Here is a 27,160-nt window from a genome sequence, read left to right as displayed (position 1 = left end):
CAGGTATTTGCTATGCAACCTAAAAGCAGCATGCCATAGGGGCAGAGACCCCATTCCAACAGTGTGTCACTTTCTGGGCTGCTTGTGGAGATTACAATAAAATCAGTGTTTTATCAGCAGGAGATTATCACTACAGGACTTATTGTTTCGTGCTTTGTAGTCCTCTTGCTCTGTAGTTGTCCACACCCACCGATTGGCAGCTTTCTGCCTATGCACAGGATACAGAGACAGCTGCCAATAAGTGGTGTGGGCGGGGTTTTACAGAGCTCAGCATTCTGAGCACGGCTAGATCTGCAGCAAAGAAAACAGAGATTTTACCAAAACTGCAGCAAGCAGCCCAGTAAGTGATCTAATGCTGGAATCGGGGTCTGTCTCTACATCAGGTTGATCTCTGATGGGGTAGCAAAAACCTACTGACAGATTCTCTTTATTAAAGGGGTATTCCCATCTCCAAGATCCTATCCCAATATGTAGTAGGTGTAATAATAGTATTAGCAAATACCTCCAATTAGAAGTGTAGTATAGTTCTTCTGATTCACCATGTCTCTTTCCTCATGTGCAGGCATTGCAGGACCTTAAGTATCCATGGTTATGACCATTGATATAGCGACAGTTAGGTAGTTGCTAGTAGTCGCAACCATGGATCCCTAAGGTCCTGCAATGCCTGCACATGAGGAAAGAGACATAGCGAATCAGAAAAACTATACTACATTTCTAATTGGAGGTATTTGCTAATACTATTATAATTACACCTACTACATATTGGGATAGGATCTTGGAGATGGGAATACCCCTTTAAGTATGATTAGAGATAATTATGAATTTATGGTTTACCATCAGGGGATCACGTGTTCAAGTCCTCTAGTGAAACACACAAAAAATATATATAAAAAATGAAAACGTTTTCCAAAAAAAAAATGTATACAAAAGTAGAAAGAAAAATTACTTTTTTGTGTAAAACTATGAAAACGAAATGAATACTGGATATTTGGCATTGCCACAGTTGTGACAATCTGTAGAGTGACTTCATGAAGAGTAAACTGATTTAAAGCCCTAAACTTTGTGACAAAACTAAAAGCCCCAATTTAGAATAATGTGTAACAGATGGGGGGCATCACCTGTTGGAATACAGCCCGTGCCCTGGCACGATGGGCAGGTAATGCTGTCACGTCCTGTAAACTCAACGTAGGGAAACTGCGCAATGTCTTCCTCTCTGTCCTTTCCATCCAGCAAGTCGTCATCGTCCTCAAGATGCGAGTTGCTAGCCTGCTTCGAGGACGTCACATGGCTGGTATAGGTAGACATAATAGACCCCATGTTCTGTGTTCAGCATCTGCTCCAAAAAATACAGAGTGTTAATCGAGGCACTCGAAAATGACCGGCATGGTCTAATCGTCTGGTGAAGGAAAGGACAAGCGAATACATGGTATTAAGAGGTTAAATTGTAGCATGAACACAAAGAATGAGATCAGGGCTATGTACAGTCAGCACATCCGAAACAATGAAAAACCACATCAGGGGCCGCAGTCAAAGGATAGGGACAATATAACTAACTGGTCTGCTCACACCACCCATCGTCACGTAGGAGCATACAAGGAGATGTGGCCAAGGAACAGAAATGTAATTATACAAAGAAGTTATATCTTTACATCTTGGACAACTTTCTACCCCTTTACATGAAAAAGAGCCATGGACAAAATACAGTGGAGTTTGGGAACCAGTAAGGCACTGGGCTTATGACTGTAGTAATCATAAGAGGTGACGGGGAAGCCGACCGGTAGGAGGACTCCAGTCTGGGAACCAGGATCTATTGACGCTGCTTTCTTTTAATTTGGGGTCAGATTTCATGGCCGATATACAGACCATAATGCCGGGACTGACCGTGGATCTTCTGTCCCAAACTTACATCCTCATAGGTCTGTAAATCTGATCAGATTCAGTAGCGCAGTTGTTAGCTCGGCCATGAAATACGGACATCGGAACTTAGCCCGAGGCTGGATTAGTACACTGTTTCTCCAGGAAAAAGCAATTGTATATTTTGTGATTTTTTTGTCAGCTTATCCATGGAAAACCCTTTTAAATTCTATGTAGGACTAAATAAAATGCGCTTTGATTCGGTTTTTTTTTTCCTTTCTGAATTCAACATTGTTATAGGAGGGTTCAGATTAAGAAACCTGTGGCCGATCCGGACTCAGACTCACAGGCCTGATAGATCAGATTAGCATTGTTTTTAGTCATTTTTCTTTTTTAACGTGAAGTTTTCGATAACATTTTTGCGCCAAATACATCAAAATTGTGCATGTGATTGTCTTCTTTTCCTGTCTTGAATTTTGTGACTTGACAGGAAAAGTTGCACGTTTTGCAAAGTGTAGAAAAAACACTTTATGCAAAATTGTTCCAGAGGGGGATTGGAGAAGAGAGGTGTCAAATATTATGACTTTTTTCTTTTTTACATATTGCATTTCATATATCTGTCTAAAATACCTGTAAAAGCCACAGACATAAAAAAAAAGAAAAAACAAAACTAAATAAACCACAAATGACAATTTGAACAAAAATGAGCAAATCTTTTGTTCAACTCTTTTCGTTGGTAACGTAAAACATTTTACAAGGGAGAAACACACAATATAGCCTAGAGGGTGGGAGAAGAGAAGGAGGGGAGTGGGGGAGACAGGAAAGAGAGGAAAAGAGAGGAAAGTGTACAAAAAGCTGTCTTTGAAATTTACATGTAACTAAAGGCCCCGTCACACTAAGCGACGCACCAGCGATGAAGACAACAACACGACCTGGCAAAGATCGTTTGTGCGTCGTTACATGGTCGCTAGTTAGCTGCCAAACAGGCAGATCTCCTAAACGACGCAGCAGCGATCTGTATAACGACCTCGGCGGTCGTTGGGAGCATGTAGTGTTTTAACGATTCAACCTACTCCCGCCTGCGCCGCAGAGATATGAGTCGCCAACGAGGTCGCTCGTCGTTTATAAAGGGTGTCAAACTCAACGATTCAGGTGCACCAGCGGGACGCCAACGATCATAAAACGGCCCAGGACGTTCGAGCATGATCAGCGACATCGCAGCGGGGGCCACATCGCCGCTGCATGTCACACATAGCGACATCGCTGACGATGTCGCTGTTGCGTCATCAAATCGGTGACGCTTAAGCAATCTCGCTTAGTGTGACGGGGCCTTTACACTTATTAAAATTATAGCTTAGTCCTTATTAGAGGGGTTTGGGTAAGTTCAATTTAAAGTGCACCTGTCAGCAGTTTTGGCCGCTATAGCATACGGTCACTGCCTTTCAGGGTTTATCTACAGCATTGTATAATTCTGTAGATAAGCCCCCCCCCCCGATCTGACCAGAAAAATAAGTTTTATTATACTCACCAGAGGTGGACCAGTCCAATGGGTGTCACAGGTCCGAGTCCTCCCATCTTCTTGTGAGGCCACCTTCCTGCTTCATCGCTCCCCAGCATCGCGCTCCTGCACAGGCGTACTGATCTGCCCTGAAGTACTGCAGTGTGCAGGCGCTGGGCCTCTCTGACCTTTCCCAGCACCTCCGCACTGCAGGACTTTGCTCTGCCCTCAACAGGGCAGAGAAGTACGCCTGCGCAGAAGTGAGATGCCGGGAATGAGGAAGCAAGCAGGAGGGCGGCGACGCAAGAATATGGGAGACGCCAGACCCGGATCTGCGACACCCATCGGACCAGACCGCCCCCCTGGGTGAGTATAATAAAACTTATTTTTAAGGTCGGTTCGCGGGCTTATCTACAGCATTATAGAATGAGGTAGATAAGCCGTGAAAGGCAGTGGCCATATCTTATAGCGGCCAAAACAGGTGACAGGTTCCCTTCAAGTTTCCATAGGGCCACCATCTTTCAAGCCTGATATTCTGCATTCTATAATGCTGTATATCTGCCCCCAACTAACCTGCAAGAAGAAAAAGCTTTTATTATACTCATCTGCAGGGTGGTCTGGTCCATGGGGTATCGCTGGTCCTGGTCCGTTGCCTCCTATCTTCTTACAATTGCCGCCATCCTTCTGGCTTCTTGTGGACAACACTATCCTATGTCATCAAAGCAAGAAGGAGGACGGCATCAAAAGAAGGGAGGCGCCGGACCAGGACCAGCAACACCACTTAGACCGGACTGCCCCACAGGCAAGTATAATAAAAGCTAATTTTGAGTCCATATTGAAATATACAGAATGCATTCAGACCATGACAAAGTAGCATTGCTGGTCATACATTTACAGACAGACAATGCTCATTGTGAAACAATCTTGAGAAATGTTTACTCCTATGGTCTGAAGGTTTTTACCTCACAAATAGTTCTAGGTTTATTGCTTCTTAATGTAAAACATAGAGATTTATTTAACCTCTGTCTGCTGTGGACTTAAGCCCCCGTCACACAAATTTTGTGACAGCTATCAGCGACCAGCCCCCCTACCGGGTATTGCTGTGGAAACCTCTGGACATATTTGGGGTCGCTGGTCACCCGCTGGCCAGCACGCATCGCTGCGTGTGACAGGCGGGACACCAGCGACCAGGAGCTGGTAACTAGGGTAAACGCAGGGTTTTTAAGGGGCACGCAGCACCTAGAAACCCGATGTGTACCTTAGTTACCAGCGCGCTGATGCAGGGAGTTGGTAACCAAGGTACACATCGAGTTTCTAAGTGCTACGCGCCCCTTAGAAACCCGATGTGTACCTTGGTTACCAGCTCCCTGCATCAGCGCGCTGGTAACTAAGATACACTGCGGGTAACTAAGCGACGTGCGTCGCTTGTTACCCGCGTGTCGCTGGTGCTGATCGCTGGTGAACCTGCCTGTTTGGCAGCTCACCATCGATCACATAGCGACTCACCAGCGATCCTGACAAGGTGATATCGTTGTCGGGATCGCTGTTGAGTCGCTATGTGTGACGGGGCCCTTATGCTATCCTTGGGAGTTTTTGAGTTGTGTGGGTTTATTGCCCATTGTCTGATGCTTGCCTTGTATCTCTGATTTATCTTAGCCCAAAGGCTGGCCACTAGAGGGCAAGGCTGAACCAGAGTTGCACATAGTTAAAATCACTATCTAAGGCAATAGAAACATGACGAAGATAGGAGCAGAAGTTGTGTACCTGTACTTATTCGTGTACACTGTTGTGACACCTGTATTAGTGGGGACGCCGATGCAGTGCTGTGAATTTTCCAGGTGTTTCTCTGTCTTGGTTCATGCTTCTCTGATATTCCAGACGGATGATGTTTAAAAAGCTCCTCTTTATATGTACTTAACCTTTGTATGTTAAAATATACAAAAGTGTACGCAATCATAGTATTCCTTTAATTTTGTACTTTGAAATAAAATTGCGTTATATTGCAAGTAGTAACCTTCTTTAAAGTCGTATCTGAACCTTAGTGTTAAAAAACTTGGATATACAGCCCCTTCTCTTAAAATTGTTCCTTCTAGAAATGTCTTAAAAATTGGACATCCAAGCTTTAACCCCTTACTGCCATGTGACGTACTATCCCGTCCACGTGCCCTGGGACTTAATTCCCAGGGACGGGATAGTACGTCACAGCGATCAGCGGCACCCACGTGGTGAGCGCCGCTAATCGCGGCCGGGTGTCAGCTGATTATCAGCTGGAAATAAAAAAAAACAAACAAACAATAAAAGTACACATATTTGGTATTGCCACGTCCGTAACGAACCGCCCTATAAAACTGTCCCATTAGTTAACCCCTTTAGCAAACCCCTTAAAAAATAAAAATAAAAAACTAAGCAAAAAATAATGATTATCATACTGCCGAACAAAAAGTGCAATAACGCGCGATCAAAAAGACGCATATAAATATCCATGGTACCGCTGAAAACGTCATCTTGTCCCGCAAAAAAACGAGCCGCCACACAGCATCAGCAAAAAAATAAAAAAGTTATAGCTCGCAGAATAAAGCGATGCAAAAATAATTATTTTTTATATAAAATTGTTTTCATTGCATAAAAGCGCCAAAACATAAAAAAAACTAAATGAGGTATCGCTGTAACCATACTGACCCAAAGAATAAAACCGCTTTATCAATTTTACCGCAGGCAGAACGGTGTAAACGCACCCCCCAAAAGAAATTCATGAAACGCTGGTTTTTGTTCATTCTGCGTCCCAAAAATCGGAATAAAAAGCAATCAAAAAATGTCACGTGCCCGAAAATGGTACCAATAAAAACGTCAGCTCGTCCCGCAAAAAATAAGACCTCACATGACTCGGTGGGTCAAAATATGGAAAAATTATAGCTCTTAATATGTCGTAATGCAAAAACTATTTTTACAAAAAAAAGCGTCTTTAAGCGTATGACAGTTGCCAAAAATAAAAACCGCCATAAACAGTAAATCAAACCCCCTGTTATCACCCCCTTATTTAGGGAAAAATAATAAAATTAAAAGAAAATGTATTTATTTCCATTTTCCCATTAGGGCTAGGGTTAGGGGTGTGTTGGGGTAAGGGTTGGAGTTAAAATTGGGGGTTTCCACTGTTTGGGCACATCAGGTGCTCTCCAAATGCAACATGGCGTCTGATTTCAATTCCAGCCAATTCTGCGTTGAAAAAGTCAAATGGTGCTCCTTCCCTTCCAAGCTCTGCCATGCGCCCAAACAGTGTTTTACCCCCACATATAGGGTATCAGCCTACTCAGGACAAATTGCAAAACAACTTTTGGGGTCCAATTTCTCCTGTTACCCTTAGGAAAATAAAAAATTGGGAGCAAAAATATCATTTTTGTGGAAAAAAAAGATTTTTTTATTTTCACGCCCGGGCGTTATAAACTTCTGTGAAGCACTTGGGGGTTCAAAGTGCCCACCACACATCGAGATAAGTTCCATGGGGGGGGTCTAGTCTCCAAAATGGGGTCACTTATGGGGAGTTTCAATAGTTTAGGTACATCAGGGGCTCTCCAAACGCACATGACACCCGCAGACCATTCCATCAAAGTCTGCATTCCAAAACATCACTACTTCCCTTCCGAGCCCCGACGTGTGCCCATACAGTAGTTTTCTCCTACATATGGGGTATCTGTGTACTCAGGACAAATTGGACAACAACTTTTGGTGTCCATTTTCTCCTGGTACCCTTGGGAAAATAAAAAAATTGGTGACTAAACCATCATGTTTGTGGAAAAAATAAGATTTTTTTATTTTCATGCCCGGGCGTTATAAACTTCTGTGAAGCCCTTGGGGGTTCAAAGTGCTCATCAAACATCTAGATAAGTTCCTTGCGGGGTCTAGTGTCCAAAATGGTGTCATTTGTGGGGGGTTTCCACTGTTTTGGTACATCAGGAGTTTTCCAATCGCGACATGGTGTCCGATCTCAATTCCAGCCAAAAAAGTCAAATGGCGCTGCTTCCCTTCTGAGCTCTGCTATGCGCCCAAATAGTCGTTTACACCCACATATAGGTTATCAGCGTACTCAGGACAAATTGCACAATAACTTGTAGGGTCCTGTAACCCTTGGAAACATAAAAATTGGGGGTGAAAAGATCATTTTTTTGGAAAAAATATGATTTTTTAATTGTACCGCTGTACGTTATAAACTTTTGTGAAGCCCTTGTGGGTTCAAAGTTCTCACCACATATCTAGATAAGTTCCTTAGGGGGTCTAGTTTCCAAAATGGGGTCAGTTGTGGGGGGTTTCCACTGTTTAGGTACATCAGGGGCTCTCCAAACGTGACATGGCGTCCGATCTGAATTCCAGCCAATTTTGCATTGAAAAAGTCAAACAACGCTCCTTCCCTTCTGAGCACTGCCATGCGCCAAAACAGTGGTTCCCCCCCACATATCAGGTGTCAGCATACTCAGGACAAATTGCACAATAACTTTTGCAGTCCAATTTCTCCTGTTACCCTTGGTAAAATAAAAAAATTGGACCTGAAGTATTTTTTTTCTGAAAAAAAGTTAAATAATTCAAGTAAAATAATTCCTGTGATGCACCTGAAGGGTTAATAAACTTCTTGAATGTGGTTTTGAGCACCTTGAGGGGTGCAGTTTTTAGAATGGTGTCACTTTTGGGTATTTTCTATCATATAGACCCCTCAAAGTGGCTTCAAATGTGATGTGGTCCGTAAAAATAAAATGGTGTTGCAAAAATGAGAAATCGCTGGTCAACTTTTAACCCTTATAACTTCCTAACAAAAAAAAAATTTTGGTTCCAAAAGATGTGCTGTATCTCTGTGATTTAAGGGCATAAAAATTCAAAGTTGGAAAATTGCGAAATTTTAAAAATTTTCACCAAATTTCCATTTTTTTCACAAATAAACGCAAGTTATTTGAAAGAAATTTTACCACTAACATGAAGTACAATATGTCACGAGAAAACAATGTCAGAATCACCGAGATCCATGGAAGCGTTCCAGAGTTATTATCTCATAAAGGGATAGTGGTCAGAATTGTAAAAATTGGCCCGGTCATGAACGTGCAAACCACCCTTGGGGCTTAAGGGGTTAAAAATGAGACATCTCTTTGTAAAGAATTAATTTAATTCACCATATTTGCAAGATTTTGTCTTGTGTCTTAAGATGTTCTTTACTTTATTGATTCTTACTTTTGTTATTGTAATTTCAGAGGACGTTACAAAACCATGTGAATAAAGACTTTTAGGAAGCGATATCTTGACCTCCTTTAGTATATCCTTAATGAATGTCTCTGATGGAGTCACTTTATTAAGGGTAACTTGGTCGGTTGCGGTCATAGTTTTGTGAGGAAAATTACCTCCTGGGTTCGTCAAATTTCTGTCTAAATTATTAACTTGATTTGGGATGGGGCGACATTCAAGGGATAGAGGTAGAGCAAATTCTCAAACTCCTTCGTTACAGGTGCGTTGGTAGCGTGTATGTTTTCATTTAAATAATAATTAAGGACCCCAGATGACCATTAGACTCGTTATAATTATTTTGTGATTGGATGCCTTTTTGAGTTTTCAGAGCTTGCATCCGATCTGTCCATGGAGTATTCAGGTCGAACAAGGTCAAAACTACTGGTTTGTAAGGCTGCGGATTCCATATTTCTCTCTTGAAGATTTACCGGTAAATCCTCTGTGTTAATGAACGGTTGAGAGCTCATCTCCTGATAGCTGGATCCTGATTAGCTTCAGCTTGTGATTGGCAAGTGGGAGCCTTTTCAAGTTCTCTTCATTATAGAAAGAATTGGAGTTATGATCCTTTGATTCGGATTGCTCATCTGGACATATTTCAGGAGAATAGATATGTGTTTCTTTATAAGGGATTTAAAGGGAACCTGTCACCCCCCCCAGGCATTTTGAAGTAAAAGAGCCACCTTATGCAGCATTAATGCTGCATTCTGTCAAGGTGGCTCTTTTATTTGGCGACCCTTCCACCGCAGAAAGGAGTGTTTTAAAAATTTGTCACTCACACCTCTAGTTTGTCCGGGGGGGGGGGGCAGGTCTTTCCCCCCGGACAGACACCTCTCAGCCATCAGTGATTTCCGCCTTTCCTTTTGGCGCCACCTCATCAGCGTTCTTTTTTTTTTCCTGGCGCCTGCACTGTAATATTGTTTCTTGGGCATGCGCAGTTAGCGCTGCCCGTCTACTGACATCACATGATGTCTTGCTTATCGCCCCTGCGCGGCTGCGCATGCCCAAGATTCCCAGCCCCGCAGTGTAAATAAATCAGAAGGGACTGCGGGGCAGGATCTCGGGCCACGCGTCCACGCAGGCGCTATAAGCAAGACATCATGTGATGTCAGTGGACGGGCAGCGCTAACTGCGCATGCCCAAGAAACAATATTACAGAGCACGTGCCAGGAAAAAAAAAAAAAAGACCGCTGATGAGGCGGCGCCAAAAGGAAAGGAGGAAATGACTGATGGCTGTGAGGGGTCTGTGTCCGGGGGGAAAGACCTGCCCCCCGGACAAACTACAGGTATGACGGACAAATTATAAAAACGCTTCTTTCTGCGGTGGAAAGGACGCCAAATAGAAGAGCCACCTTGACAGAATGCATTAGTGCTGCACAATGTGGCTCTTTTACTTCAAAAAGCCTGGGGGAGGGGGTGACAGGTTCACTTTAAGGGCACCTGTCAGTGCTTTTCTTGTCCTGGGATCCTTGTATTCCATTTGAATGGGCTGAATTAAGGCGATTCTTTCCATTCATTTATTTCTGTGATGCAGCTGATGGTACGAGGACAGTCCTTGGGGCCTTCAGCATCTTCCCAGCCAGCTTAGCAAAAGCTTGTTTCTTCATTAACCCAGGGAAATTACTTCTGTATTGTTGGTCTGCCATAATTCTGAGAATCTTCAGAACATTAGGTACTAAGATAATAAAAAAATGCTTGACATTGCTTCTTTTGCAAGGTTGTTCAGTAGCTTAGCAGTAACACGGCCGCTCCTGGTGCTCAGCAAGCTACACAGGCAAAAATTAGCAAATCTTTTGATGAATTTATCGCAAAACAAACAGTCACTAAGTGAGGAGGTATCTGCGCAAAAAACTGGTATAAATGCAAAGATGAATCATGGCCCTAAGTATATGTAATCTATATCAATGGCACATAACACAGTCACCTCACCGAGTTCAGACCTTCATACCAAGAATGTGGCCTGCAATCACCTGACCACCTCTGTGATGGCTAATGAATAACTTTCCTAGTACATCAGTCAGCACAAACATCTGGATTTGTATATTGCAAGCCTCGCCAACAAACCCCTCTTTGGAAGATCACCCCCTTATCCAGAGCAGCTTTCTGACAATCTTTAAAAAGACCGTTCCATTAAGGACCACTTTTCGATATACATAGTAACATAGTTATTAAGGTTGAAGGGAGACTTTGAGTCCATCTAGTTCAACCCATATCCTATCCTAACTTGCCCTAACATGTTGATCCAGAGGAAGGCAAAAAAACCCCATGTGGCAAACAGTAAGCTTCACATTGGGGAAAAAAATTCCTTCCCGACTCCACATACGGCAATCAGACTAGCTCCCTGGATCAACGCAATATTAAGGAGACTAGTGTATATACCCTGTAATATTATACTTTTCAAGAAAGGCATCCAGTCCCTTCTTAAATTTTAGTAGGGAATGACTCATTACAACATCATACGGCAGAGAGTTCCATAGTCTCGCTGCTCTTACAGTAAAGAATCCACGTCTGTGAGTATGCTTAAACCTTCTTTCCTCCAGACGTAGAGGATGCCCCCTTGTCCCCGTCACAGGTCTAAGAGTAAAAAGATCATTAGAAAGGTCTTTGTATTGTCCCCACATATATTTATACATTGTAATAAGATCACCCCTAAGCCTTCGATTCTCCAAATAAATAACCCCAAGTGTAATAACCTGTCTTGGTATTGCAGACCCCCTAGTTCCCTAATAACCTTGGTCGATCTTCTCAGCACCAGCTCCAGTTCAGCTATGTCTTTCTTATACACCGGAGACCAGAACTGTACACAGTATTCTAAGTGTGGTCGCACTAGTGACTTATACAGAGGTAAAATTATGTTCTCCTCATGAGCATCTATGCCTCTTTTAATGCATCCCATTATTTTATTTGCCTTTGCAGCAGCTACTTGACTCTGGCCACTAAATGTGAGTTTGTCGTCCACCCATACACCCAGGTCTTTTTCAGTGACTGTTTTGCCCAGTGTTTTACAATTAAGCACATAATTATACAACTTGTTCGTTCTACCCAAGTGCATGACCTTACATTTATCCCCATTAAAGCTCATTTGCCATTTATCAGCCCAAGCTTCTAGTTTACATAAATCCTCCTGTAATATAAAATTGTCCTCCTCTGTATTAATTACCCTGCAGAGTTTAGTGTCATCTGCAAATATTGAAATTCTACTCTCTATGCCCCCTACAAGGTCATTAATAAATATGTTAAAAAGAAGCGGGCCCAAAACTGACCCCTGTGGTACCCCACTGCTAACCGTGACCCAGTCCGGTGCTTCATTAATAACCACCCTTTGTTTCCTATCCCTGAGCCAGCTCTTAACCCACCTACACATATTTTCCCTTATCCCCATTGTTCTCATTTTATGTATCAACCTTTTGTGTGGCACCGTATCAAAAGCTTTTGAAAAGTCCATGTACACCACGTCCACTGCATTCCCTTGGTCCAGTCCGGAACTTACCTCTTCATAAAGCTTATCAGATTAGTCTGACAGGAACGGTCTCTTGTAAACCCATGTTGATATTGGGTCATAAGGTTATTCTTCTCCAGATACTCCAGTATAGTATCTCTTAGAAAACCCTCCAGGATTTTACCCACAGTTGAGGTTAAACTTACTGGCCTATAATTTCCAAGTTCAGTTTTTGTCACCTTTTTGAATATTGGCACCACATTTGCTATACGCCAGTCCTGTGGTACAGACCCTGTTATTATGCAATCTTTAAAGATTAAAAATAGTGCTATCTATGACTGTGCTTAATTCCTGCAGTACTCGTGGGTGTATCCCATCCGGGCCCGGGGATTTGTCAATTTTAGTGATTTGTAGACGCCGCCGTACTTCCTGCTGGGTTAAGCAGGTGACATTTAATGGAGAATTTTTATCCCTGATCATGTTAGGCCGGTTTCACACTAGCGCATTTTCAGCGCGCGCACGGCCGGGGGTAGCTCCGCCCCCGATCCGGCTCTCTGCCCGGCGTGCCCGCCCCTTCCTTGTAGCGCCGCCTCCTAGCGGACAGCGGCGCCTGCGATCGGCGCACCCTATCTTTAGCATAGGGTGCGCCGATCGTGCGCAGGCCGTGCGCTAGTTGCGCTTTGACCTGCGCTGCGCACTTTTGACGGTGCGCCGTGCGCGCCAAAATCCGAAAAGTTTGATTTTGGCGCGCACGGCGCACCGTCAAAAGTGCGCAGCGCAGGTCAAAGCGCAACTAGCGCACGGCCTGCGCACGATCGGCGCACCCTATCTTTAGCATAGGGTGCGCCGATCGTGCGCAGGCCGTGCGCTAGTTGCGCTTTGACCTGCGCTGCGCACTTTTGACGGTGCGCCGTGCGCGCCAAAATCCGAAAAGTTTGATTTTGGCGCGCACGGCGCACCGTCAAAAGTGCGCAGCGCAGGTCAAAGCGCAACTAGCGCACGGCCTGCGCACGATCGGCGCACCCTATGCTAAAGATAGGGTGCGCCGATCGCAGGCGCCGCTGTCCGCTAGGAGGCGGTGCTACAAGGAAGGGGCGGGCACGCCGGGCAGAGAGCCGGATCGGGGGCGGAGCTACCCCCGGCCGTGCGCGCGCTGAAAATGCGCTAGTGTGAAACCGGCCTTATCCGTCATGGGATTTTCTTGTGTAAATACTGTTGAAAAAAAGTCATTTAGCATATTGGCTTTTTCCTCATCCTCATCCACCATTTCACTCAGACTATTTTTAAGGGGACCAACACTATCATTTTTTAGTTTCTTACTATTTATGTAGTTAAAGAATATTTTGGGATTATTTTTACTTTCTCTGGCAATGAGTCTCTCTGTCTCAATCTTTGCTGTCTTGATTTGCTTTTTACAGAATTTATTTAATCTTCTGTATTTATTTAATGCCTCATCACTACCTACTTGCTTTAATTCTCTAAATGCTTTATTTTTATCTCTTATTGCACCCCTTACAGCTCTATTTAGCCATAGTGGTTTCTTCCTATTTCTCGCATGTTTATTCCCATACGGTATATATTGTGCACAGGTCCTATTCAGGATGCTAATAAACGTCTCCCATTTTCTTTGTGTATTTTTACGTCTCAGGATATCGTCCCAGTTAATTGCACCAAGATCATCTCTCATCCGTTGGAAATTTGCCTTCCTGAAGTTTCGTGTCCTTGTAACCCCTCTACTACACATCTTATTAAAGGATACATGAAAACTTATTAATTTGTGATCACTATTACCCAAGTGACCCTCAACCCTTACATTTGATATGCGGTCAAGCCTGTTGGTTAATATTAGGTCTAGCAGTGCCCCCCCTCTTGTTGGGTCCTGAACCAGTTGTGAAAGGTAATTGTCTCTCATCGTTGTCAGAAACCTGTCACCTTTGCTGGAACTGCAGGTTTCGGTTCCCCAATGTATTTCAGGGTAGTTGAAGTCCCCCATAATAATGACTTCTCCTTTAGTCGCTGCTTCATCTATTTGCTTTATGAGGATATTCTCTGTAGCTTCCATTATTTTTGGAGATTTATAACAAACCCCTATCAGTAATTTATTATTTTTCCCCCCTCCCCTTATCTCTACCCACAGGGACTCTACATTTTCATTAGATTCATATATATTATCACGAAGGATGGGTTTTAAGGATGATTTTACATATAAACACACGCCTCCCCCTCGCTTATTTGTACGGTCATTTCTGAACAGACTATAGCCCTGTAAATTAACAGCCCAGTCATGGCTCTCATCCAGCCATGTCTCAGATATCCCCACCATGTCATAATTATGTTCCAACAACATTAACTCCAATTCCTCCATTTTGTTGGCGAGACTTCTGGCATTAGCATACATGCACTTTATGTATCTCTCTGTACCTCTATTCTTTCTTAAATTATTAACTGTTCTAACCCCACCCCCCATGCCACCTCCACCCCCAATGTCATTATTTGTGCCCAGGTCTCTATCTGCACTGTCTTCCCCTCCTATAAAAGGAATACCCTCCCCCCCCCCCCGTCCCTAGTTGAAACACTTGTCCAACCTTCTAGCCATTTTCTCCCCCAGCACAGCTGCACCCTCCCCATTGAGGTGCAGCCCGTCCCTAGCATAGAACCTGTAGCCAACTGACTTTATGTGGCCATCAGAGGGTTGCTGACCGGATCAGCCGGTCTTCAAATATAAGCTGAGGACAAATTATCACTACACAGTCATTCGCAGCTTCAGAAGTGGTCATGTAGCATGTCACCAGACCAGTGATTGTCTGCAGCAGTCATGTGCCAGCTACTTCTATGATGACAGGGAGGATTGCCAGAGCATCGTTGCATCGCATTTCTTACCAAAGGCGTCCCCTGACTGCAGGCTCCGTACTCATGAAGCAGCGAGGCAACAAATCCCTTGCTGAGGTTATCATCTAGCTAGCCTGTCTGCAGGACTTTTCCAGATATTGTAAATCTACACCCCCAGTATAAGATATTTTGGATACTCACATTACAAACCCTTCTGCTTGGAGTGATCTAGTACAACTTCTGTGTGTAGGACACCCTGCAGATAATTGGGAAGCTTTGTCCTTGCATTCTTTGCATTCCACAATGGAAACGGGATTCACAATAGCAGTGAGACAATAAGGGGATGTCCACATGGGCTGCGGAAATTCACAGCAGAAAAATCAGCACAAACCATGCAGAAACCTCTGCAGACTTCAACCATCGCATAGCGAGAGGTGTAGTCCGCAGTCAATATCCGTAATATAAATTGGCACGATGGGGATATCAAATCCATATGGCCACTTTAGAGTTATCTGGAACGGGTTGTTTTTTTTTTTATTATGGGCCTAAGAACTAACAGGCAGGTAGTTGCTAACTACCTGCCTGTCCTACCTGGCGCACAGAGTGATCACGGACCGCTCCTACCGGCACTTCTGCAGCTCTTCCTCTTGCAGACTGATCTGTCGACAGAGATGGCGTCATGTTGATTGACAAAAGGCTCCCTGCAGTTAGGCAGCGACGCAAGCAGAAGCCACAGAATCACCGGCACTACCTGCCTGATAGTTCTTAGGGCTTGCTCAAGAAGCATATATGAGTGAGTGCCACCTGACGTTATACTATGGGGCAGCGCAGATCTGCGTTTCATTTTTCACGCCGAGTCGGCATGACAAAAAAAAAAAAAATGTGGCTCTGCAGATCGGATCAGGCTCATCCATTCAAACCTGTGCGTGCTTGTAAAAGATCGGACTGCACTCTGATGTCATCTGAGTGCAGTCTGAATTACGCAGACACAGATAGTAGAAAAGATGGAGAGGTTAGGTTCACGCACTTGTGATACTGCTGCCTCACATGAGAGAATCGGATCACACTCAGGCGATGCTCGGATCAGCGTTTGAGCCCAGAGTCATTAGAATAATCAGCCGATTCTGGCATGGCTTGTGTGATCCCATCCTCAGGCCCATTGTAAGGGAATAAAAGTCACACCACATTAGACCCCCGATTCATCGTTTGCGGGTTTTTCTTTTTCAATCACTTTTCTGTTTTGTCTTGCGGTAACAGCGAGGCGCCCGCGCTTCCAGAGATTTTATGCAAACTCAAAAACGCTTCTTGCAGTTTTCCCGTTTTGTCGTGTTTACTAGAAGTCACGAGCTCTGCGAAATGTAACAAAAACTGTGCCAAAAATATCTGCTCTGCAGAAAATAAAGTAAAAAAACAAAACAAACTACAGGCGCATACAAGTACAACAGACTATGAACAAAGGCAGAAATGTACAGAAGAATGAGGCAAAAAGAACAAGTAGACGAAAACCACGCAAACACCACAGCGAGCCTTTCCAACAATAATCCAGCTGTTAGTGTGTGCCCAAACTTTACATTAACCCTTGATAGGGATCTATTCATAGGGGCTGTTCTCTACCGGAGATCCTTGTATTAGTGGGGTCATGGAGGCGGAAAAACCTCTAAACACGAGGCGTCTCTCCTCCATAGGATCGGAGGGTGATTGGCTGCAGCGCTCATGTGATGCCGCCGTCAGCAGAAAAGCGGGGCACAGTCAAGGGGACGCCTTTTACATTCTCACCTCCCTGGGCCATTAATAAGAGCTTGTACCCTGGACCAACAAACATAAACATGGCTGCCTCCACACAGCAACTCTGGAGCAGTGACGTGGTATAGTTATGCAAAAATAGCAACACACCTCCACCACACACAAGAGCAGGCGCCATCTGCCCTAACTGGGACAGGAACATGAGCAGAATTAAAGGGGCGCTCCATAAGACCCGACTCTGTACAGGTCAGAGCTAGAGATACAGTCCCCTAGTCACGTGACAGGCGGGTCGGGGCAGGAGGAGGAGGCCTGGAAGGAGCCGCCACTCACCTGCCGGCTGCACGGGCGCCGGGGGTCCCTCAGTTATGCGCGGTCAGGGAGCAAAAAGCAGGAACTACGCTCACAACAGTAAGCCACAGGACCTTCGATGATGTCATGACCATGTGATCAGTCACGCGTATGGGAGGAGTCAAGATAGGTTGTGATTGTTTATGTGAAGAGTTGTTACCACCTGCCCTGAGCTCCCTGTGTGTGAGCCTGAGGGGACCACGTGACATAGGCGACCTGTGTAAGCGGAGCAGTGTGTAGTAAGCGGAGCAGTGTGTAGTAAGCGGAGCAGTGTGTGTATAGCCAGGTGCATCTCACAAAATTAGAATAGAATAAAAAAGTTAATTTATTTCAGTTTTTCAATACAAAAAGTGAAACTCTTATTCTATAGTCATTACAGAGTGACCTATTTCCAGTGTTTATTTCTGTTAATGTTGATGATTATGGCTTACAGCCAATGAAAACCCAAATGTCATTACCTCAGTAAATTAGAATACTTTATAACACCAGCTTGAAAAGTGATTTTAAAATCCAAAATGTTGGCCTACTGAAATGTATGTTCAGCAAATGCATTCAATACTTGGTCTGGGCTCCTTTTGCATCAATTACTGCATCAATGTCGCGTGGCATGGAGGCGATCAGCCTGTGGCACCGCTGAGGTGTTATGGAAGCCCAGGTTGCTTTGATAGCAGCCTTCAGCTCGTCAGTGTTGGGTCTGGTGTCTCTCATCTTCCTCTTCACAATACCCCATTGGGTTAAGGTCAGATGAGTTTGCTGGCCAATCAAGCACAGTGATACTGTTGTTTGTAAACCAGGTCTTGGTACGTTTGGCAGTGTGGACAGGTGCCAAGTCCTGCTGGAGAATGACATTTCCATGTCCAATAAGCTTGTCTGCAGAGTGAAGCATGAATTGCTCTAAAATTTCCTGGTAGATGGCTGTGCTGACTTTGGTCTTGATAAACCACAGTGGACCTACACCAGCAGATGACATGGCTCCCCAAACCATCACTGATTGTGGAAACTTCACACTAGACCTCAAGCAGCTTGGATTGTGTCTCTCCACTCTTCCTCCAGACTCTGGGACCTTGATTTCCAAGGCCCCAGAGTCTCCTGGGCAGGGGAGGAAGCAAAAGACAATACCGATATTACAGCAGGGGATCACAGAGGATTCATTTTGTGAGGTAAAATTTTTCATTGACTGTTTTTAAACAATATTTTACCTCACAAAATGTATCCTCTGCTAACTCCTGCTGTAATGTCAGTATTGTCTTTTGCTTCCTCCCCTGCAAAGGAGCTGTGGTATGTTCTGTACACGGTCAGACACAGAAGACAGCACAGTGGTGGAGAGAGAGCAGACATGGGGGAGAGTACATGGGGTACACAGGTCAAAAAAGAGATGACATGAGAGGAGAAGACAGCAGATGGGGTAGAGAGACAGAGCACAGGGGTGAGACAGGTCAATGAGGGGAGAACACATCACAGGAAGGAGAGAGACAGCAGACAAGGGGGATAGCACATGGGGTAGACAGGTCAAAGAAGAGAGCACAGATGGGAGAAGTCAGCACATGGGGACAGAGAGAGTGGATAGGTGGGTGAGAACATGGTGGGGAGAGATTCTCGACGCTGCAAAGCCTGCCCCCATCGTGACATTACCGCCCTCCCCATGCAATACATCGGGCCTCCATCTAGTATATATATATACGAGTTTCACTTTTTGTAATGAAGAACTGAAATAAATTAACTTTTTGGTGATATTCTAATTTTGTGAGATGCACCTGTACAGAGCAGTGTGTGTAATATGCGGATCAGTATGTATATACACCGAGCAGTGTGTTATACAGTGGGGAAAAAAAGTATTTAGTCAGCCACCAATTGTCCAAGATCTCACACTTAAAAAGATGAGAGGCCTGTAATTGACATCATAGGTAGACCACAACTATCAGGCCGGGGTCACACTGCCGAGGAATACGGACGAGTGAGAGGCGCTAAAAGCACGCATTACACACGGACAAATGATTCTCTATGGGGTCCCTCGCACCAGCCGTATATTTCTCATCCGTATTCTACGGTCTGTGCCAATCACAGCATGCTGTGATTGTCAGCGCACTACGCCCGTAGTACGCCAATGCAAGTCTATGGGTGCGCTAAAAATACGCATTACACACGGACCACACATGTGACCTGCGAGAAATACGCACCCGGTGTCCTTTAGAAAAGCCGGCAATTCAGTGCGCGATACAGTAAAATCACACTGACAGGTTTTATAACACAAACGAAAGAAAAGATATAGACACATAGAATACATATATATATATATTTATATTTCACAGAGTTCTTCATAGCAGAATAGCCGCTAATTCAATTACCGGCTTTTGTGAAATCATTCCCCAACCCGACATGAAATGACACATGGAGGATGATTTCACAAAAGCCGGCAATTGAATTAGCAGCTATTCTGCTATGAAGAACTCTGTGAAATATAAATATATACACAGTGGGGAAAAAAAGTATTTAGTCAGTCAGCAATAGTGCAAGTTCCACCACTTAAAAAGATGAGAGGCGTCTGTAATTTACATCATAGGTAGACCTCAACTATGGGAGACAAACTGAGAAAAAAAAATCCAGAAAATCACATTGTCTGTTTTTTTTTTCATTTTATTTGCATATTATGGTGGAAAATAAGTATTTGGTCAGAAACAAGCAATCAAGATTTCTGGCTCTCACAGACCTGTAACTTCTTCTTTAAGAGTCTCCTCTTTCCTCCACTCATTACCTGTAGTAATGGCACCTGTTTAAACTTGTTATCAGTATAAAAAGACACCTGTGCACACCCTCAAACAGTCTGACTCCAAACTCCACTATGGTGAAGACCAAAGAGCTGTCAAAGGACACCAGAAACAAAATTGTGGCCCTGCACCAGGCTGGGAAGACTGAATCTGCAATAGCCAACCAGCTTGGAGTGAAGAAATCAACTGTGGGAGCAATAATTAGAAAATGGAAGACATACAAGACCACTGATAATCTCCCTCGATCTGGTGCTCCACGCAAAATCACACCCCGTGGGGACAGAATGATCACAAGAACGGTGAGCAAAAATCCCAGAACCATGCGGGGGACCTAGTGAATGAACTGCAGAGAGCTGGGACCAATGTAACAAGGCCTACCATAAGTAACACACTACGCCACCATGGACTCAGATCCTGCAGTGCCAGACGTGTCCCACTGCTTAAGCCTGTACATGTCCGGGCCCGTCTGAAGTTTGCTAGAGAGCATTTGGATGATCCAGAGGAGTTTTGGGAGAATGTCCTATGGTCTGATGAAACCAAACTGGAACTGTTTGGTAGAAACACAACTTGTCGTGTTTGGAGGAAAAAGAATACTGAGTTGCATCCATCAAACACCATACCTACTGTAGAGCATGGTGGTGGAAACATCATGCTTTGGGGCTGTTTCTCTGCAAAGGGGCCAGGACGACTGATCCGGGTACATGAAAGAATGAATGGGGCCATGTATCGTGAGATTTTGAGTGCAAACCTCCTTCCATCAGCAAGGGCATTGAAGATGAAACGTGGCTGGGTCTTTCAACATGGCAATGATCCAAAGCACACCGCCAGGGCAACGAAGGAGTGGCTTCGTAAGAAGCATTTCAAGGTCCTGGAGTGGCCTAGCCAGTCTCCAGATCTCAACCCTACAGAAAACCTTTGGAGGGAGTTGAAAGTCCGTGTTGCCAAGTGAAAAGCCAAAAACATCACTGCTCTAGAGGAGATCTGCATGGAGGAATGGGCCAACATACCAACAACAGTGTGTGGCAACCTTGTGAAGACTTACAGAAAACGTTTGACCTCTGTCATTGCCAACAAAGGATATATCACAAAGTATTGAGATGAAATTTTGTTTCTGACCAAATACTTATTTTCCACCATAATATGCAAATAAAATGAAAAAACAAACAGACAATGTGATTTTCTGGATTTTTTTTTCTCAGTTTGTCTCCCATAGTTGAGGTCTACCTATGATGTAAATTACAGACGCCTCTCATCTTTTTAAGTGGTGGAACTTGCACTATTGCTGACTGACTAAATACTTTTTTGCCCCACTGTATATATATGTGTCTCAATGACATGTATGTGTGTGTATATATATACAGTGGGGAAAAAAAGTATTTAGTCAGTCAGCAATAGTGCAAGTTCCACCACTTAAAAAGATGAGAGGCGTCTGTAATTTACATCATAGGTAGACCTCAACTATGGGAGACAAACTGAGAAAAAAAAATCCAGAAAATCACATTGTCTGTTTGTTTTTTCATTTTATTTGCATATTATGGTGGAAAATAAGTATTTGGTCAGAAACAAAATTTCATCTCAATACTTTGTGATATATCCTTTGTTGGCAATGACAGAGGTCAAACGTTTTCTGTAAGTCTTCACAAGGTTGCCACACACTGTTGTTGGTATGTTGGCCCATTCCTCCATGCAGATCTCCTCTAGAGCAGTGATGTTTTTGGCTTTTCACTTGGCAACACGGACTTTCAACTCCCTCCAAAGGTTTTCTGTAGGGTTGAGATCTGGAGACTGGCTAGGCCACTCCAGGACCTTGAAATGCTTCTTACGAAGCCACTCCTTCGTTGCCCTGGCGGTGTGCTTTGGATCATTGCCATGTTGAAAGACCCAGCCACGTTTCATCTTCAATGCCCTTGCTGATGGAAGGAGGTTTGCACTCAAAATCTCACGATACATGGCCCCATTCATTCTTTCATGTACCCGGATCAGTCGTCCTGGCCCCTTTGCAGAGAAACAGCCCCAAAGCATGATGTTTCCACCACCATGCTCTACAGTAGGTATGGTGTTTGATGGATGCAACTCAGTATTCTTTTTCCTCCAAACACGACAAGTTGTGTTTCTACCAAACAGTTCCAGTTTGGTTTCATCAGACCATAGGACATTCTCCCAAAACTCCTCTGGATCATCCAAATGCTCTCTAGCAAACTTCAGACGGGCCCGGACATGTACAGGCTTAAGCAGTGGGACACGTCTGGCACTGCAGGATCTGAGTCCATGGTGGCGTAGTGTGTTACTTATGGTAGGCCTTGTTACATTGGTCCCAGCTCTCTGCAGTTCATTCACTAGGTCCCCCGCATGGTTCTGGGATTTTTGCTCACCGTTCTTGTGATCATTCTGTCCCCACGGGGTGTGATTTTGCGTGGAGCACCAGATCGAGGGAGATTATCAGTGGTCTTGTATGTCTTCCATTTTCTAATTATTGCTCCCACAGTTGATTTCTTCACTCCAAGCTGGTTGGCTATTGCAGATTCAGTCTTCCCAGCCTGGTGCAGGGCCACAATTTTGTTTCTGGTGTCCTTTGACAGCTCTTTGGTCTTCACCATAGTGGAGTTTGGAGTCAGACTGTTTGAGGGTGTGCACAGGTGTCTTTTTATACTGATAACAAGTTTAAACAGGTGCCATTACTACAGGTAATGAGTGGAGGAAAGAGGAGACTCTTAAAGAAGAAGTTACAGGTCTGTGAGAGCCAGAAATCTTGATTGCTTGTTTCTGACCAAATACTTATTTTCCACCATAATATGCAAATAAAATGAAAAAAAAAACAGACAATGTGATTTTCTGGATTTTTTTTTCTCAGTTTGTCTCCCATAGTTGAGGTCTACCTATGATGTAAATTACAGACGCCTCTCATCTTTTTAAGTGGTGGAACTTGCACTATTGCTGACTGACTAAATACTTTTTTTCCCCACTGTATATGTGTCTCAATGACATGTATGTGTGTGTATATATATACAGTGGGGAAAAAAAGTATTTAGTCAGTCAGCAATAGTGCAAGTTCCACCACTTAAAAAGATGAGAGGCGTCTGTAATTTACATCATAGGTAGACCTCAACTATGGGAGACAAACTGAGAAAAAAAAATCCAGGAAATCACATTGTCTGTTTTTTTTTTCATTTTATTTGCATATTATGGTGGAAAATAAGTATTTGGTCAGAAACAAGCAATCAAGATTTCTGGCTCTCACAGACCTGTAACTTCTTCTTTAAGAGTCTCCTCTTTCCTCCACTCATTACCTGTAGTAATGGCACCTGTTTAAACTTGTTATCAGTATAAAAAGACACCTGTGCACACCCTCAAACAGTCTGACTCCAAACTCCACTATGGTGAAGACCAAAGAGCTGTCAAAGGACACCAGAAACAAAATTGTAGCCCTGCACCAGGCTGGGAAGACTGAATCTGCAATAGCCAACCAGCTTGGAGTGAAGAAATCAACTGTGGGAGCAATAATTAGAAAATGGAAGACATACAAGACCACTGATAATCTCCCTCGATCTGGTGCTCCACGCAAAATCCCACCACGTGGGGTCAGAATGATCACAAGAACGGTGAGCAAAAATCCCAGAACCACGCGGGGGGACCTAGTGAATGAACTGCAGAGAGCTGGGACCAATGTAACAAGGCCTACCATAAGTAACACACTACGCCACCATGGACTCAGATCCTGCAGTGCCAGACGTGTCCCACTGCTTAAGCCTGTACATGTCCGGGCCTGTCTGAAGTTTGCTAGAGAGCATTTGGATGATCCAGAGGAGTTTTGGGAGAATGTCCTATGGTCTGATGAAACCAAACTGGAACTGTTTGGTAGAAACACAACTTGTCGTGTTTGGAGGAAAAAGAATACTGAGTTGCATCCATCAAACACCATACCTACTGTAAAGCATGGTGGTGGAAACATCATGCTTTGGGGCTGTTTCTCTGCAAAGGGGCCAGGACGACTGATCCGGGTACATGAAAGAATGAATGGGGCCATGTATCGTGAGATTTTGAGTGCAAACCTCCTTCCATCAGCAAGGGCATTGAAGATGAAACGTGGCTGGGTCTTTCAACATGGCAATGATCCAAAGCACACCGCCAGGGCAACGAAGGAGTGGCTTCGTAAGAAGCATTTCAAGGTCCTGGAGTGGCCTAGCCAGTCTCCAGATCTCAACCCTATTGAAAACCTATGGAGGGAGTTGAAAGTCCGTGTTGCCAAGCGAAAAGCCAAAAACATCACTGCTCTAGAGGAGATCTGCATGGAGGAATGGGCCAACATACCAACAACAGTGTGTGGCAACCTTGTGAAGACTTACAGAAAACGTTTGACCTCTGTCATTGCCAACAAAGGATATATCACAAAGTATTGAGATGAAATTTTGTTTCTGACCAAATACTTATTTTCCACCATAATATGCAAATAAAATGAAAAAAAACAGACAATGTGATTTTCTGGATTTTTTTTTCTCAGTTTGTCTCCCATAGTTGAGGTCTACCTATGATGTAAATTACAGACGCCTCTCATCTTTTTAAGTGGTGGAACTTGCACTATTGCTGACTGACTAAATACTTTTTTTCCCCACTGTATATGTATTCTATGTGTCTATATCTATTCTTTATTTTCTGTTAGAAACTCTGTCATAGGGCTCCATTACAGTGGGGAAAAAAAGTATTTAGTCAGTCAGCAAAAGTGCAAGTTCCACCACTTAAAAAGATGAGAGGCGTCTGTAATTTACATCATAGGTAGACCTCAACTATGGGAGACAAACTGAGAAAAAAAAATCCAGAAAATCACATTGTCTGTTTTTTTTTCATTTTATTTGCATATTATGGTGGAAAATAAGTATTTGGTCAGAAACAAAATTTCATCTCAATACTTTGTGATATATCCTTTGTTGGCAATGACAGAGGTCAAACGTTTTTTGTAAGTCTTCACAAGGTTGCCACACACTGTTGTTGGTATGTTGGCCCATTCCTCCATGCAGATCTCCTCTAGAGCAGTGATGTTTTTGGCTTTTCGCTTGGCAACACGGACTTTCAACTCCCTCCAAAGGTTTTCTATAGGGTTGAGATCTGGAGACTGGCTAGGCCACTCCAGGACCTTGAAATGCTTCTTACGAAGCCACTCCTTCGTTGCCCTGGCGGTGTGCTTTGGATCATTGCCATGTTGAAAGACCCAGCCACGTTTCATCTTCAATGCCCTTGCTGATGGAAGGAGGTTTGCACTCAAAATCTCACGATACATGGCCCCATTCATTCTTTCATGTACCCGGATCAGTCGTCCTGGCCCCTTTGCAGAGAAACAGCCCCAAAGCATGATGTTTCCACCACCATGCTTTACAGTAGGTATGGTGTTTGATGGATGCAACTCAGTATTCTTTTTCCTCCAAACACGACAAGTTGTGTTTCTACCAAACAGTTCCAGTTTGGTTTCATCAGACCATAGGACATTCTCCCAAAACTCCTCTGGATCATCCAAATGCTCTCTAGCAAACTTCAGACGGGCCCGGACATGTACAGGCTTAAGCAGTGGGACACGTCTGGCACTGCAGGATCTGAGTCCATGGTGGCGTAGTGTGTTACTTATGGTAGGCCTTGTTACATTGGTCCCAGCTCTCTGCAGTTCATTCACTAGGTCCCCCCGCGTGGTTCTGGGATTTTTGCTCACCGTTCTTGTGATCATTCTGACCCCACGGGGTGGGATTTTGCGTGGAGCACCAGATCGAGGGAGATTATCAGTGGTCTTGTATGTCTTCCATTTTCTAATTATTGCTCCCACAGTTGATTTCTTCACTCCAAGCTGGTTGGCTATTGCAGATTCAGTCTTCCCAGCCTGGTGCAGGGCTACAATTTTGTTTCTGGTGTCCTTTGACAGCTCTTTGGTCTTCACCATAGTGGAGTTTGGAGTCAGACTGTTTGAGGGTGTGCACAGGTGTCTTTTTATACTGATAACAAGTTTAAACAGGTGCCATTACTACAGGTAATGAGTGGAGGAAAGAGGAGACTCTTAAAGAAGAAGTTACAGGTCTGTGAGAGCCAGAAATCTTGATTGCTTGTTTCTGACCAAATACTTATTTTCCACCATAATATGCAAATAAAATGAAAAAAAAACAGACAATGTGATTTTCTGGATTTTTTTTTCTCAGTTTGTCTCCCATAGTTGAGGTCTACCTATGATGTAAATTACAGACGCCTCTCATCTTTTTAAGTGGTGGAACTTGCACTATTGCTGACTGACTAAATACTTTTTTTCCCCACTGTATATGTCCATTTTGCAAGCCTGCGAGAAAATCTCAGCATACGGATGGCATACGGATTACATACGGATGCTGACATGCGCAAAATGCGCTACCACACCTTGCTTACGGATGACATACGGAGCACTGTTTAGGGGTCATTCATCCGTATTACGCCTGTAAACTACGGACCGTATTTTGCGTCGGTTAGTGTGACCCCGGCCTGAGAGTCAAAATGAGAAAACAAATCCAGAAAATCACCTTGTCTGATTTGGCAAGATTTATTTTGCAAATTATGGTGGAAAATAAGTTTTTGGTCACCTAAAAACATGCAAGATTTCTGGCTCTCACAGACCTGTAACTTCTCCTTTAACCCCTTAGTGACAGAGCCAGTTTGCAGCTTAATGACCGGGCCAATTTTTACAATTCTGACCACTGTCACTTTATGAGGTTATAACTCTGGAACGCTTTAATGGATCCCACTGATACTGAGACTGTTTTTTCGTGACTTATTGTACTTCATGTTAGTGGTAAAATTTCTTCAATATGTCTTGTGTTTATTTATGAAAAAAGCGTAAATATGGCGAAAATTTTACAATTTTAAAACTTTACATTTTTATGCCCTTAAATCAGAGAGGTATGTCACACAAATTTCTTAATAAATAACATTTCCCACGTGTCTACTTTACATCAGCTCAATTTTGGAAGCAAAATTTTTTTGTTACCAAGTTATAAGGGTTAAAAGTTGACCAGCGATTTCTCATTTTTACAACAAAATTTACAAAACCATTTTTTTAGCGACCACCTCACATTTAAAGTCATTTCGAGGGGTGTACATGACAGAAAATACCCAAAAGTGACACCTTTCTAAAAACTAGACCCCTCAAGGTGCTCAAAGCCACATTCAAGAAGTTTATTAACCCTTTACGTGCTTCACAGGAACTAAAGCAATGTGGAAGGAAAAAATTAGCATTTAACTTTTTTTGTAAAAAATTTACTTCAGAACCATTTTTTTTATTTTCACAAGCGTTAAAAGAGAAAGTGAACCACAATATTTGCTGTGCAATTTCTCCTGAATTCGTCGATACTCCATATGTGGGGGTAATCCACTTTTTCAGAGCACGGCAGAGCTCGCAAGGGAAGGAGCGCCGTTTGACTTTTT

The 27,160-nt window shown here is 43.7% G+C and overlaps 1 protein-coding gene across 3 annotated transcripts in view; it reads right to left on the bottom strand.

Moving 5' to 3' along the window:
- TMEM106C (transmembrane protein 106C) overlaps positions 1 to 17,115 on the bottom strand; it is a 49,311-nt gene extending 32,196 nt beyond the window's left edge. The window contains exons 1-2 of one of the 3 annotated variants that reach the window (XM_073576678.1): positions 16,953 to 17,115; positions 1,119 to 1,333 (exon numbers count right to left, since the gene is read on the bottom strand). In XM_073576678.1, the coding sequence (XP_073432779.1) occupies positions 1,119 to 1,317 (199 nt within the window). In that variant the 5' untranslated portion in view covers positions 1,318 to 1,333; positions 16,953 to 17,115. Of the gene's footprint in view, positions 1 to 1,118; positions 1,334 to 16,655; positions 16,924 to 16,952 lie in introns of those variants that run through there. The other 2 variants (XM_073576679.1, XM_073576680.1) reach the window with 2 other exon arrangements.
- Positions 17,116 to 27,160: the final 10,045 nt, after the last annotated feature.

The sequence above is a fragment of the Dendrobates tinctorius genome, unplaced genomic scaffold (genome assembly GCF_039654945.1).
Source record: "Dendrobates tinctorius isolate UK_male_01 unplaced genomic scaffold, ASM3965494v1 ptg000051l, whole genome shotgun sequence".
NCBI lineage: Eukaryota > Metazoa > Chordata > Amphibia > Anura > Dendrobatidae > Dendrobates > Dendrobates tinctorius.
Note: the sequence above shows the minus strand (reverse complement) of the source record. Positions and strands in the feature narration are given on the sequence as shown.